Source organism: Aythya ferina (genome assembly GCF_964211825.1).
Source record: "Aythya ferina genome assembly, chromosome: 1".
Lineage (NCBI taxonomy): Eukaryota > Metazoa > Chordata > Aves > Anseriformes > Anatidae > Aythya > Aythya ferina.
This window is the reverse complement of record NC_140296.1, coordinates 80,965,384-80,978,223: the sequence shown is the minus strand read 5'-3', so window position 1 is coordinate 80,978,223 and position 12,840 is coordinate 80,965,384. Positions and strand designations below refer to the sequence as shown.

General features: G+C 44.1%; 1 protein-coding gene across 5 annotated transcripts in view; it reads left to right on the top strand.

The window, feature by feature from the left end:
• The window catches only part of SCML2 (Scm polycomb group protein like 2), a 66,780-nt gene that overhangs the window by 36,027 nt on the left and 17,913 nt on the right, over window positions 1-12,840 (top strand). For all 5 annotated transcript variants that reach the window (XM_084506823.1, XM_084506821.1, XM_084506819.1 and 2 more), the window contains one exon: window positions 9,078-9,328. In XM_084506823.1, coding sequence (XP_084362949.1) covers window positions 9,078-9,328 — 251 coding nt within the window. The remainder of the gene's footprint in view (window positions 1-9,077; window positions 9,329-12,840) is intronic.

The window sequence follows — 12,840 nt, the reverse complement described above, 5'->3', positions numbered from 1 at the left end:
TCTATTGCAAACTTGTAAAATCCTGTTCTGCTTTACCTTGTTATGTGATCAATTTAATTCGACTGATCACCTTGGCTATTCTGTACAGTTTCCAGCTGAGCTCTGTCATTTTTGAGCCACTGGAACCAGAAGTGCACGAGATATCTAAGACTTGGTGGCATTGTTCTGATTTTTCTTTTGTTTTCTATTCCTCTTATTCCTAAATTTGTGTTTGGGATTTTGGACTGCTGCTGAGCAATGTATTAATGCTGTCATGGAAATATTTATTTTCATTCCAAGATGACCCTTTTGTGATTCTTCATTAGTCACAGAAACTGGATCATTCTGAATTGCTTGACACTGAATTTCATCTTCTATTTCCTCATCTGCTGAGCAACTGCTTAGTTTGCAATATCTTTCTTTACCAACTATATAATTGTTTAACATTTGTTGCCATCTCGTGCTTTGTTCTTGTTCTAGATAATACACGGTTCAAATGGCACAAGCCCAAGCAGAGATCTCATCAGGATTCCTCTAGAGTCCTCTTGATTGTGGAAATGTCCATTTATTCCTGGACACTGCGTGGTATTTTCTAACAATTTCTTCAGAAGGATCATAAGGACCTTCTCTCATATCCTCCACTGTTACTTAAGGGTTCTTAAGGCTTTTTTTTGTTATTGCTGTTTTTTTTTTTTTTTTTTTTTTTTTTTTTTTCCGTGGTGTGAGATCTTGTCAAATGCAAGTTCACAGATTGCATCTGCTGACTTTCAGTCATCTGCTTGTGTGTTGACTCCTAAAAAGAAGGTACAGTGGGTTTGTGAGATGGGACTTTTTCTCTACAAAAGCTGTGTTTGGTTCTCCCCCAACTCATTGTATTTATCTTTGTGTTCACTCCCTCTGTTCTATGGCTAAAACAATATTTTTTTAGCAACTTGCCCAGTACACACATCAGGTGTCCTGTCCATGCCTTCCTGGCTGGAGTGTTAGCATCATTTTAACATTTTAGGTGCCTTAAGTCTTTGGATTTGAAGCAATTTTAGGGACAAACTTGCACAGTACCATCAGTAACCTGGATGTTTCATCGTTTTTCCTTACTAATCTAAGGGCGGTGTGTCCTGCCAACCCACTATTGTTTGTTTTGTCTCTGATTTCTGACCTCTGCTACTGGTACTTCATGTCATGAACTTGCTTGAAATCCCTGTGAAGAGGGGTTCTGATATGGGAACCAATGTGAGCTTCCTTGGAGGGAACGTGAATGCAAGAAGAACATTGAGTCTCGTTGCTTTAACATTACTGCCTGTGATTGCTTGTTCTGAAATTTGATCATCTCTTGGGTCCATATAACTTCTGCCTTTGATACGTTTTAAAAAGGCTTTTTAAACGTTGATATCTTTTGGATGTTCTTCTGTCAACTCTTTTTCTGGGCCAAATGCCTTATGCTTTTCTATTTAACTGCTGTACATGTTGATTTTTATTTTACTCAGTTGGCTAACAGAGAGCTGTTACTATGCCTAAGAATATTTTTGTATTGCAGTGTAGCTGCTTGTATCTGAGGCTTACGATTAAAATAGAAGGCAGGATGACTGGAGATTCTTGGAGCAATTTTGGTTTGCTGTTTCTGTGAAAATTCGTTTTACTGTTAAGTCATTCCATGTAAATGGCAATTGTTTAGGTAACCCATCTTCTTATTTGTAATGTAAGCAAAACCTCTTCCACAGAAGAATGAAGAAAAGAACAAGTGGGGACAAGCCATGTAGGAAATAAGTAGTTTCACCTGCAAAGATTGATTTCATTGCAGTTATATCTATCATTTAGGTGTAAACCCCATCTGGAGAGGGACCAGCTTTTGTAGATCCCTGTTATCTGCTCCACCACAGTCTTCTGAAGTTCGATCTCTGGCAGATCGAGGTGATGCAGCAAGTCGTGAAGCAGGAACTGCTCTCTGCACTCTGCAGGAAAGAGTCCTGGTCAACAAGGGAAGATGATGTAGTAATCTAAATAAAAACAGTGAAGCACTCTAGCTTTTATCATTAGCCCCCTTCCTTCCCTCCTCTCTTTCCCCCTCCACGCCGTGCGTCAGCTCATTGCTTTTCTCCCAGTTCCGTGCATTTATTGCCAGAGTGATCATCTTTCACTGTGCTAATCAGCCTGTGATGATGTGGTCTCCTCCTAAAAGCTGTCTGCAGTGATAAGAGTAAGACAGGCCCAAGTAGAGATTAAAAAATATCTTGTCTGTTTTATGATTTCTTATTTAGTTTTACTTAATATTCAGACGTGATCTCAGTATTTTGTACAGATCTTGAAGCTAGTTACTAAAAATGCACTTAATGCACTTCTCTGTTGTTGATAATGAAATTGTGTCAGGATTGCTGGATTTTCAGCAGAGTTGTACGCAAATGTACAGCGTCATTGTAAACTTCAGTACTACTCCACAATGTTTGCAGACAAAACAAAAGCAGCATTGAAACTACTTTAGAGAGAGCTACAGTAGAATCTATGAAAAGTCTGCATTGTTCGAAGTAGCAAAAAAAAAATCTGATAAGTACAGTAAATCTTAAGTTTCGTTAGCGAAAGAAACATGCTGAAATTGTGCAATTTCATCCTGCCAGAGATTTCCTTTTGCTTTCAGTGCAGCCAGCTTCTTTTCATGAACAGGTCACAGTAGTTAGGCACACACAGTAAGCAGATTTATGCTGTCTTCGGAGTTGTACATGAAAACTCCTCAGTGCTTCAGGCTACGCTCTGATTTCCTACATTCTCTCACATGTTAAGCTTTTTTTTAATTTGGTATTAATGTTTCTTGGCATCTTGCAGCAAGGCCTGGTTGGTGCCACTACAGGGCAGAAAGCGCTTAGGAAGGAATAAAGGTTTTGCCTTTCCCAAAGCTGAGGCCTTATTTGTAAGCCTGATTGCTTGACTATCTTACCACGCTTATTTAAGGTAATTGTAATTTCCTTTTAAACTCTTAAGTGCTCCAAGCACATGTATTTTTGATTGTTACATGGAAAATATTTTATTTGCTCTTAGAATAGAGGTGGAAGTCTAGTTGGAAGGGCCCTTCAGAGACCACTGAGTCCATCGGCCTGAGCACGTCAGGGCTGCCCAGCAGTTAGGGCACATCACTGAGGGCATTGCCCAAACGCCCCTTGAGCACTGATGGGCACGGGGCAGCACCCAGCTCCCCAGGAAGCCTGTTGCAGTGTGTGCCCACCCTCACGGCACAGAAACGTTTCCCGATGCCCAGCCTGAACTCCCTGGTGCAGCTCTGTGCCGTGCCCGTGCCTGGCCATCAGGCCCCAGGAGCGGAGGCCGGCGCCTTCCCCTGCACTTCTCCACCTCAGGAGGCTGCAGAGAGCAGTGAGGGCACCTCTGGGCCTCCTCTCGTTGCCAAAGATGCTCACAGTTGGACAACTTGCTCAGAAAGATGCTGTGAGGGCCAGGACTAAAGGCCTCACTAAAATCCAGAAGGATTACGTCTGCTGCCTGCCTTTCCCTCACCCACCGAGTGGGTGACCTTATCGTGGAAGGAGATAAGTGGCTCAGGCAGGACTTTCCCATGGCGAACCCATGTTGACTGTGCCTGGTCATAGCTTTGTTCTTTAAGTGCCTTTCAGTATCCCCCCGGACACTTTTCTGCATAACTTTTCTCAGGACTGGGGTTAGACTAACAGGTCTGTAGTTCCCTGGGCCCTCTCCCATGCCCTTTTTGTGGATGGGTATAACACTGGCCAGCTTCCAGGCGGCAGAGACCTCTCCAGGCTCCCACGACCTTGGCTGAATTGTTGAGAGGGGTCCAGCTTGTAGCATCCACAAACTCCTTCAGCACCCTGGGGTGAATCCCATCTCACCCCGTGGATGTAAGAACGTGGAGCTGCTACAACTCTTCCTACAGTTTCGGTGATCACAGATGGAAAGCCATTGTTCCCACAGCCGTGGTCCTACAACTCTGAGGACTTGGCAGCCCAAGATCTGTTGTTACTGTTAAATACTGAGGCAAAAAAAGGCAAAAAATACTTACCCTTTCTTATTAGGTGACTATCTGCTTCAAGCATTGGTCTCGTGTTTTCCTTTGACCTCCTCCTGCTGTTGGTGTACCTGAAGAAGCCTTTTTTGTTGTCTTAACACCACACTGGCTGGTGTCGACTCAAGGTGAGCTTTGGCTTTTCTCATTTTCTCCCTGCCGATGTGGGCTGCAGCCCTGTCCTCTCCCTCTGAAGCCAGGCCTTGCTTCTTGAGATCATGTATTTTCTTTCTCTGCCCTGCTTCCAAGAGTTCCCTGTTCAGCCAGGCCCCACTTGCAGCACAAGTCAAGACCTCTTATGGAGGTCTCCTGGATACTGATATCATGAGGGGTTGTGTTGTCCAACTGGTGGATGGGACTGAGTGAATTTCAATTTACCGTGTTAGTACACGTAAGCTGCCCCCTGAAGCTTGTGGCGTTTTGTCTCACCTGGGGCCCACCTTTCATCTTGGTGATGCTCTGTGGGGAGCAATAATGACAAAAACTGGACAGAATAAGTAGCAGCATCAAGAACCACGATGCTAAAACTTGTACCTGCTGGGTAGAGGTGGGCTTTGCCATGCTTCCTGTGGCAAACTCCCATTAACAAACCTGTGACAGTAAGCTATTTGGAGAACTTGCTAATCTTTTCCGCTTCCTTTCTCAGATTGTCAAAACTATCACAATAAATACTTAGTAAATGAAAGGTTAATTTTATAGTTAAAACCCTGGGCTTGAATTCAAGAAGTCAGTTTCCATTGCTTCCACTGTGGGATTCTCACATGGATTTAGGGTAAGTTGCTCAATCTCTTTGCCTCATTTTTTATTTTTTTATTTATTTTTTGTATCTGGTAGATGAGAGAAAGGCCAGGCTTTTATATTCAGCATTCAGCTTCTTCCTCAGTGGGGGCGTATCAACAGTACTGCAGTAGGAACAGAATAATTTCTGTCTTGAAAGAAGTGCTGGTTTAAGCACCGAGTTACTGTTTTTACTGTCCTAATTGGCACGTTCACCCGAGGAAGCAACGCTGTGTTCACGGAGTGCATGGCAAAATGGGCCCGTACCTTGCTTCATGCGATCTCAATTCAGCTTTCTGAAGACTGTGACACTAACTGAATGGTGGATTTAAAATGTTTAAATACTACAAATCGGGAGCTTTTTTTCCTTGGCTTCAGCTAAAGAGGTAGAGTGACACCGTCGCTGTGGATTATTTGAGGGAATTTTAATAATTAGAATTGCATGAGGATTCGGAGCCGTCATCTGCCCCATCCCCTTCCCAAGTGCTGGAGCTTCTCAGTAGCTTCAGATTTCAGTTGTCTTCAAGTATCTGACTTATTCTAGCAAGAGATCTTGGGGATAATGTTATGGGGTTAAATTTTGCGTTCCTTCATGTGGCGTTTGGCCCTCATCTGAAGCCTGATACCCTTCTCGTGTAAATAAGCTCAGTTGACTCCAGCGGATCTGCTTGCACGAACGAAGACCGACTGGTGGTAACGCATCTTTAGGGCGTGGGTTCCAGGACATTTGGGTTGTGCGTTTCTCTTAAATATGCTGGATACAAAGCTCATAGGTGCTGGATTCTCACAAGAGTGATTTTTTTTTTTTTTGGGAAAAAAAAAAGTTTAGAACAAGCAGTCATTAGCAGTATGAAAGCTCTTGGTGTATTGCATGGGCATCGTCATCTATGGCCTTTGCTAGCTCCATAGAGCAACTAGAACTCGGCGGCCTTTGAAAACTCCCTTTAGTTGCTAACATTGCAATGGAAAAGCATGTTTATGTAGGCTGCTCTCCGGTCTCCCGTCGCTGAGGACAGCAGTAGAGCTTTTTGGATCTAAATAAGAGACTTGGGAAAGAATGCCACACAGCGCATCGAGCTCCTGAAACTTGAGCGGTCGATATTTTTGTAGAAGAGCAGCATGAAGCAAATGCTTTATTTTGTTTGTGCAAATGAGAAGAGCATTGTGATGCAAAGCAGTATCCTGAAAAGGCAAATGTGCTTTTTTTTTTTTTTTCCCCGTTGTAAATATCCCAGCTAAATACTGCAGTAATTGCAAGCAGAGCTTGGCATTTTTTCTCTCTATTCTTTTCATCGATATATTTTAACAAGTCCTCATGAGACTATTAAAACGTCTTAGTTTTTGGAACATGTGGTCTAGTGGGGATAACTTTGTCTGCAGATGCAGTGGGCTGGCAGCTAGGTTTTGCATGTCTTTTCATTTCCCTCCAGATCCTCTGACCCGGTGTAACCTTTGGTCTCCCTCTGAAGGCCGGGGTGAAGGAAGTATGAGCAGGTGACTGATGATCACTGTCAATACAGCCTGCAGACAATATGTGAATTACTTTAGCAGTCTCCCTCTGCCCCCCCAGCTCCCCCTCCCCTTCTCCTCTCTTAAATCAACAAATGCAAATAGCTGCCTCCTTATTTGCTGCTATCTTGGAGGCTGCCCGGGCAGCATGGGCTTTGTTGTAGTCCCTGCCTAGTGAAAAAAGCGGCTTCAGCCTTAAGTCAGAAGAAAAAAATACCAAATGGGACCTGAGCCCCCCCCTTAATGGCTAATGCTGCTAATATTTGGTCCTCTGGCGTGTGCAGGTAGGCGGATGCTGTGCTGAGAATCCTTGCTGTCTGTGTTTCAGGAGGGCTGCCCGCAGCGGTTAAACTCCTTGCTTTGTTGCTCTTTGTCTATAAATATCCTCGTGGAGAGGAGAAGGGGTTGCCCAGCGGGTCGAAGCTCATACCTGCGCTCGTAGACCCTGCTGCCATTGCACGTAGCTGTGTCTGCAGCACTGGCTTTATTTGCCCTGGGAGAATGGATGTGCGTGTGCGAGATTTCAGCAGAGGCACAAGGAGTTTGTCAACCCATGTTTACTTACGAGTTTATGATCCTTTTATTAAACACCTAATTGCGTGGCATGACTAAATAAAAAGAGCTGCATTTTACAGTCTTGTAAGCCTAATGTAGGACATAATATATAGTACTGTTTAGTACAGCATGCAGTTGATATTTGTCTGCTTTTCCAGAAGCATTGCTCAACGCAAGTTGTCACTCAGCAGTTCAGATACATGAGCCTAATGCCTTGCCAGGAGGTGGTTAAAATTCTCCTCGGTTTATTTTAAGCTGTCATTGCCTATGAAAGTAAGTTTGGGTATAGACAAATATAAGGAAAGCGATTGCTTTCCATGTCGAGAAGGTGGTCCTTCTCAGGTACCTAGGGATATAATGTCTGTATTTAATGTCTTAGGATTGCAGCCAGCCGTAATGAAGGAGTTTCTCCTGACCTGCCATTCAGGACTATTAGATTAGTTTGGCTGAACCAGACAAATCAGTGTATGTAAATGCTCCTACAGCTTTAGAAACGTGTGTCGATAGAACCTGTACTTTATAAGAAGTCTGCTTGCAGTGTGTAGTTTGTCTTGCCTTGACATTTTATATTGCAAAAACTTTGTAACAGGTAAATAAAACTTCAGAGTTAAAGTAACAACAGTTGTAAAGCTGGGTAACTGTTCAGGTGGCCATCACTTGTGCAGTGAGATGTTAAAGCTGCTGCTTAATCTCCAGGTATATTCACAAGATCTCTTTTCAAATATATGTTTCATTTGCTTACCAGAAAGTCTCAATGTGCTAATAGTCTGGGGGGGGAGAAATGTTACAAATTCACCAAAATCCAAACAATTAACTTTTTAGAAGTCACCCATGTTAAAGTTTTAGTCTGCAGTAGTCCTTTGTATCAGGTGCTGGTGACTGACACAGTCAAAGCCCACTTGGACCCTCGCTTGTAATACTTGTAGGTCACATCACCTGAAGCTCACAGCGTTTATAGTTCAGGTGGATCATGGGGAGCTTTTCCTGCATCAGGGAGCCACAAAAGGCTGTGGGAAAGACAGTATCATGCTAGAAATCCAGCTGATCTTAGTATAAGGACACGAAATGCTTTCAAAGATGCTGTGTATTCTCCTTTTCCCACACCTCCTGTAACAAGGGTGGTTTGCTGTCACAAAATCTCCCATTTTCATCCTCTACTTCCCTCTCCCTTTCAGCTTCTGCATCTGTCTGCCAGCAACCAGTCCAAGAAACAGCACGTAGCTCTTCCTGGGCTCTTTGGGTCATGGCTTTGTGCTGGCCGCAGGTAGCACGGTGCAGGGCATCTCCCTGATGCTGTGCCCATGCACTTAGGTTCTGTCTGACATCCTCCTGGTGTTTTAATCCATCTGTTGCTAAGAGAAATGTCACAACAAAATCAGCATTATTACTTCAGAGAGGTGAGACGGGTGGAAATGATTGCTAACTAGCAAGTGTAGCTCAGAGAAATCTGATTACAGCTTGCAGGTTCGCATCAAATTATAATGCAGTCACAGCACATTCATGCCGGTTCCATTTCGTACTGCGGTGGGAGATTCAGCAGAGAACCACTTCAGTGTTACGAACGAATATAGATGTTATTTTATGCTTTAATTTTGGAAGTCCTTCTTCTAAATAAAAATTGAAGTCTGGGTGGCTCCTGGCAGAAAAAGCTGGGTACAATTATGTGAACTTAACTTTCTAAAGTAGCATTTCAGACAAATGCTTATTCGTGGTACTTTGCCTAGCACCACTTTCTCCTCTTCAATTGGATGATTTCTTCACTGCTCCAAATCGCTTTGTAGCTTCCTAGAAGTAGTCGGCGTGTCTTGTGGTAGTGGGAAGTGCTGTGAGAGGAGAGGGGGGATGTATTATGGGCTGTATAACTTGAGAAGCATTTCGAAGGCCTTCTTGATGAATGGCACTCTAGCTTGTTATAATGAAAATTACAGAAAGCATTTATAAGGTGAGTGGATTAATACTTTTTTTTTTTTTAATTTTTATTTGAATGTGTTTCTTTTTTTCTTAGGCAAATCCCTCTAGACTAATGGGTATAAGAGTTTTCTCTTTGGCTTTAAAGAAGTTGAATAGTTTCGTGCCAACTGCTTGAGTTCAAACTATCCACGTATATTTCTTTTTCGATGTGAATTGTGCACTACACTTTATTTTTTTTTTTTTAAGCCTTTATTAGAAAAGTTGCTTTCCATCATTCATTTTGAGGTTTTTCCCCCCCTTCCCTTTTGTTTTTGTTTTTCCTCAGTTGCCATTACAAAGAGCAGTGCAAAAATCCAATCTTCCCCTTCCAAAGTGACCCGGCGTTCAATGCAGTCTCCACAGAAATCTGCTCCAGTACCAGCGCAGCGAGGCAGGAAGCCAGGTCGGGGCAAACCCCCTGGACAGTCTGCAGTTCCCAAGAAGGGCAGGTCTCCTAAAAATATCCCCCTGACCAAAAGCACCTCTCATACTGAGAATCTTAAAACAAGGAAAAAAAGTTTAAAACCGGGAAAAAAGGTTAGTCCTTATCTACTATTTTACTTTATATTGCGAAATTTTGTAGTGAGAATTTTTTTATTTTTTTTTTTTTTAATTTGATTTTCTGGCTTTTCTTCAGCCTTCAGGGCTTTAACTGTCTTCAGAAGTTGATTATAGGAAACAACCTAGAATAGCTATTCTGGAATATTTTAGGATAAGCTTCTGTGGATTATCTTATTCTAGAACAGGAATACCGATTTAGATTGATTTATGGGTGAGTTGTTGCTGTTGAAAATGACTATTCTGGAATGGCCATTTTCAGAAATATTCCAGGAGCCAGGGAAACCTTTAGGCTTTTCAGTCTGGATTATTTTGTTACTGAACCATACGTACACAGTTTGCTTACTTTTTTGTCTCATGTTTAGCAACAGAGGGTTAGGAACATCGAGGGTTTTGGCACAAAATGTAGGCGTCTTAAGTGTACAGGTGGACCTGGCACGTTAATCTCTTGGCTACCCCCTTGTCCTGGGGATCCTGCACGAACCACGAAGCTTCCTCCCAGGCAGTGGGTTTCCCCAGGTGCGAGCCTGAAAGCTGTGGTGCCTTTTTCACCTCAGAGCTGACTCCGAGGGCTGGATGATGCTCGGGCACCACCAGCTGCCATCAGGTTGGCCGTGCTGTCACCCCATTCCCCTCCACCAGCACTGGCAGGCGAATGATCCCAGGGTGGGCTGGTTCAGCTGCCCACACACCTCTCCCTTCTACTCCCATCTTTATCTGATCCCCCCAGAGAAGCACGAATGCTGCTGCTACTGTGAGGAAGGGCAGGATCACAGCCGGGCAGATTCAGACAAGCCCTGAGCTGCTGTGGAAGCACAATCTGTTTCCTGAGGCTCGTTCAGCCCCTGCAGGGTGTCGAGGCCGGGCTCTGAAGCAGCAGCCCTGCAGTGCCTTTCCCCAGACAGTTTGTATCTGCCACCCTGCTGCTCCCTGCTTTGCATTAGCACAAGTTGAGGGTGGGAGGCACTGCTTTTTGTTGGGTTTTCTCACCCCCATCCACCCCCAGCTTTACAAAAAGTGGAAGTTTTGCTTTTTTGTTGTTTTTTTCTTTTTTTTTCCTTCAGCCTGGGTCAGTGTGGGCGTACAGGAAGAATTGCAGGTGGTGCAGGTGAAGGGATGGAGGAATGGCACAAGGGGGACCTCTCCCATCAGTGCTGCTCAGTGTGAAGTGCTAGTGAAACACCTTTATTGGAGCACACCTAAAAGGTGCTGGCACAGAACTGGAGCCAGTCACTTTGCTGAAGTGATGGCAGCAGGGTAAGGAATGATTCCAAGGACTGGAAAATGAACCCTGAGCGGTCTCTCTGCTGCCTTCCCCTTCCAGTCAGGCAGCCAAACTGGTGCAGGTGGTCTCCTGCTTTATCTCTTGCTTGGTTTATGAAACTTCCCAGAGGTAGAGGGTAAAGAGAAGAAAGCTGTGCCCACCCAGACAGACTGAGCTGGTGGGCAGGGTGTTCTCTGTAAATCTGGGGGGCTTTAAGGGAGATCACTGAATGCATTTTGTATCTTAAGGAGGTCCTCAGGTGAAGCAGGATGTGTGCTTCTGTGTAAGAGTTTTGTGCTCCTCTGGCTGTCACGAAAAAGAAATTGAGACTAGTTGGAGGCGTCTCACCTTTAGGAGAGGCTTTCTGGGCTGGGTGATGGGAAATGTCTGCGTGGAGCACTGTGCTTGGTACCTGCTCTGTGTGAGGTCAAATCACTTCTGATTTCCTCCGTGGGACCAGGGAACCGAGAGTTAAGGTTTGTAGGATCTGGGTTTGAGCTATCATCTAACTCTGCGTATCACTATAGTAACTTCTGCATTAAAAACTTTAAAAATGAGCTCCTTTTGAGAAGCCATGGAAAGTTTCTATTGCTAAAGTACGTGGTAGGATTGCCAAGACGTTACACGCACGTGCAGTCTTTGCAGCGTTATACCTGGTGCTGTATGGGCGAGGAGAGGGAATCACTCTGTGGGAGCTCTGTATCTGTGGGGTGTATTTGACACAGAGGGCCACAGGGCTTACACACTTCACAATGCGTACACAAAGTAGTGTAAGTGATAATGTGCTTAGAGTTTTAAATGCCTTTTTTTTTTTTTTTTTTTTAAGACAGATACAAAAAGAAACCACCCACTTTTTCAGACTGCAGTTGTGCTCCAGATGTGAGCTGGCTGTGTGTGTGGGGAGGTTGGTCTATGCCTGATGGAGTATAGATTTGTTCAGCTTCTTAACTCTTACACTGAAGAGGCAGTCTGGGGCTCTGCCTTTTTAAACTCATTATGCTGCTGTGTTTATCATCGTGCAGGTATTAATTTGTATGATACAGCTAGGAGCATTAAGCTGTCTTGTCATTTTCTCCTTTATTTAAACGTATTCTAAGCTTCTCCATGAGGATGACATGCGTGGTGGGTTTTATTTCCCATTCCCAACCCACAGCGTGCACTGTATGTTTGTTTTTGTTTTTTTTTTTTAATTCTGTCACAATTAAGAAGAAATCTTCTTGCATCTCTTCCATCGCTTTTTAAAGTACACTTTGCAGAACAAAGCCAAGCATTCCTTCCAGACCCACTGATTAACACGTACTTCTCGAGGAAGGGCCTTGGACTGAGTGTGGATCACAGCCCTAAATCTGACCCCACAAGAGCAGCATCCACATCAGGTCTGTGCAGTCAGTGGGGGCTGGATGGCGTGCAGGGCTAGGTGGTAAAACTCGGACCAGGCAAATCTGCTGGGCTCTGCTGGGAGGACGTAGGTTTGCTGCTCCTCTGTTTGGGGTTGCAAAATGAGAACCTCAGTTGAATAAGCACGATATGCTGTATTTCCAAAACATGTCTTCCGAAATAAGGAAAGGACAAGGTAAGAAATCACTTAGGTGTTTGTGTGGCTGGTAGGTAGTTCTTCTTAGCTTGGTGTTTGCATTTTGTTTTCATGCCTCATTTCTCCCGTTGCCTCCCTCCACGTCCCTCTCAACTCGACCACTGGTATTTTGCAGCATGACAACAGCCAACTGGTCCCCTGGCGAGTCCCTTCTCCGGAGAGGCTTCAGGAATGTCAGGCTTCAGATCAAAAGCCCAGACTTCCTAACTGCATTTTTGTTCTCTGTGTTAAGGAGGAGATTCTCAGTGCTGAGGATGAGACCTTTCTGCTTCCCGGCGTTAAGATGCATGGGCAGTTTCTGACAAGCCATACATCAATGTTTGGCTCGGTGTTTGACCTGAGCCACTCACTCACAAAGCAGCGCCAAACCTTGGCAGTCTCTCTCTTGTGTTCATGGTGATTCCCTCCAGTACCGTGTTGTCAAATAGTTTCTACAGCCAAGCATATTTTCTCTGATCTGTAATGAGCACAGAAATTTTCTTTAATGTGCTGTGGATTTTGGAAGGAAATCAGTTTATTCTCTGTAGGTGTTCTGCGGAGGTTAAGCACCGTTGCTCTTAGGAAGGTGTGTGTTTTGATTGCTTACTGCGTGATTTTTAATGTATTATTTAGTAAATACCGTGCTTGTAAGAG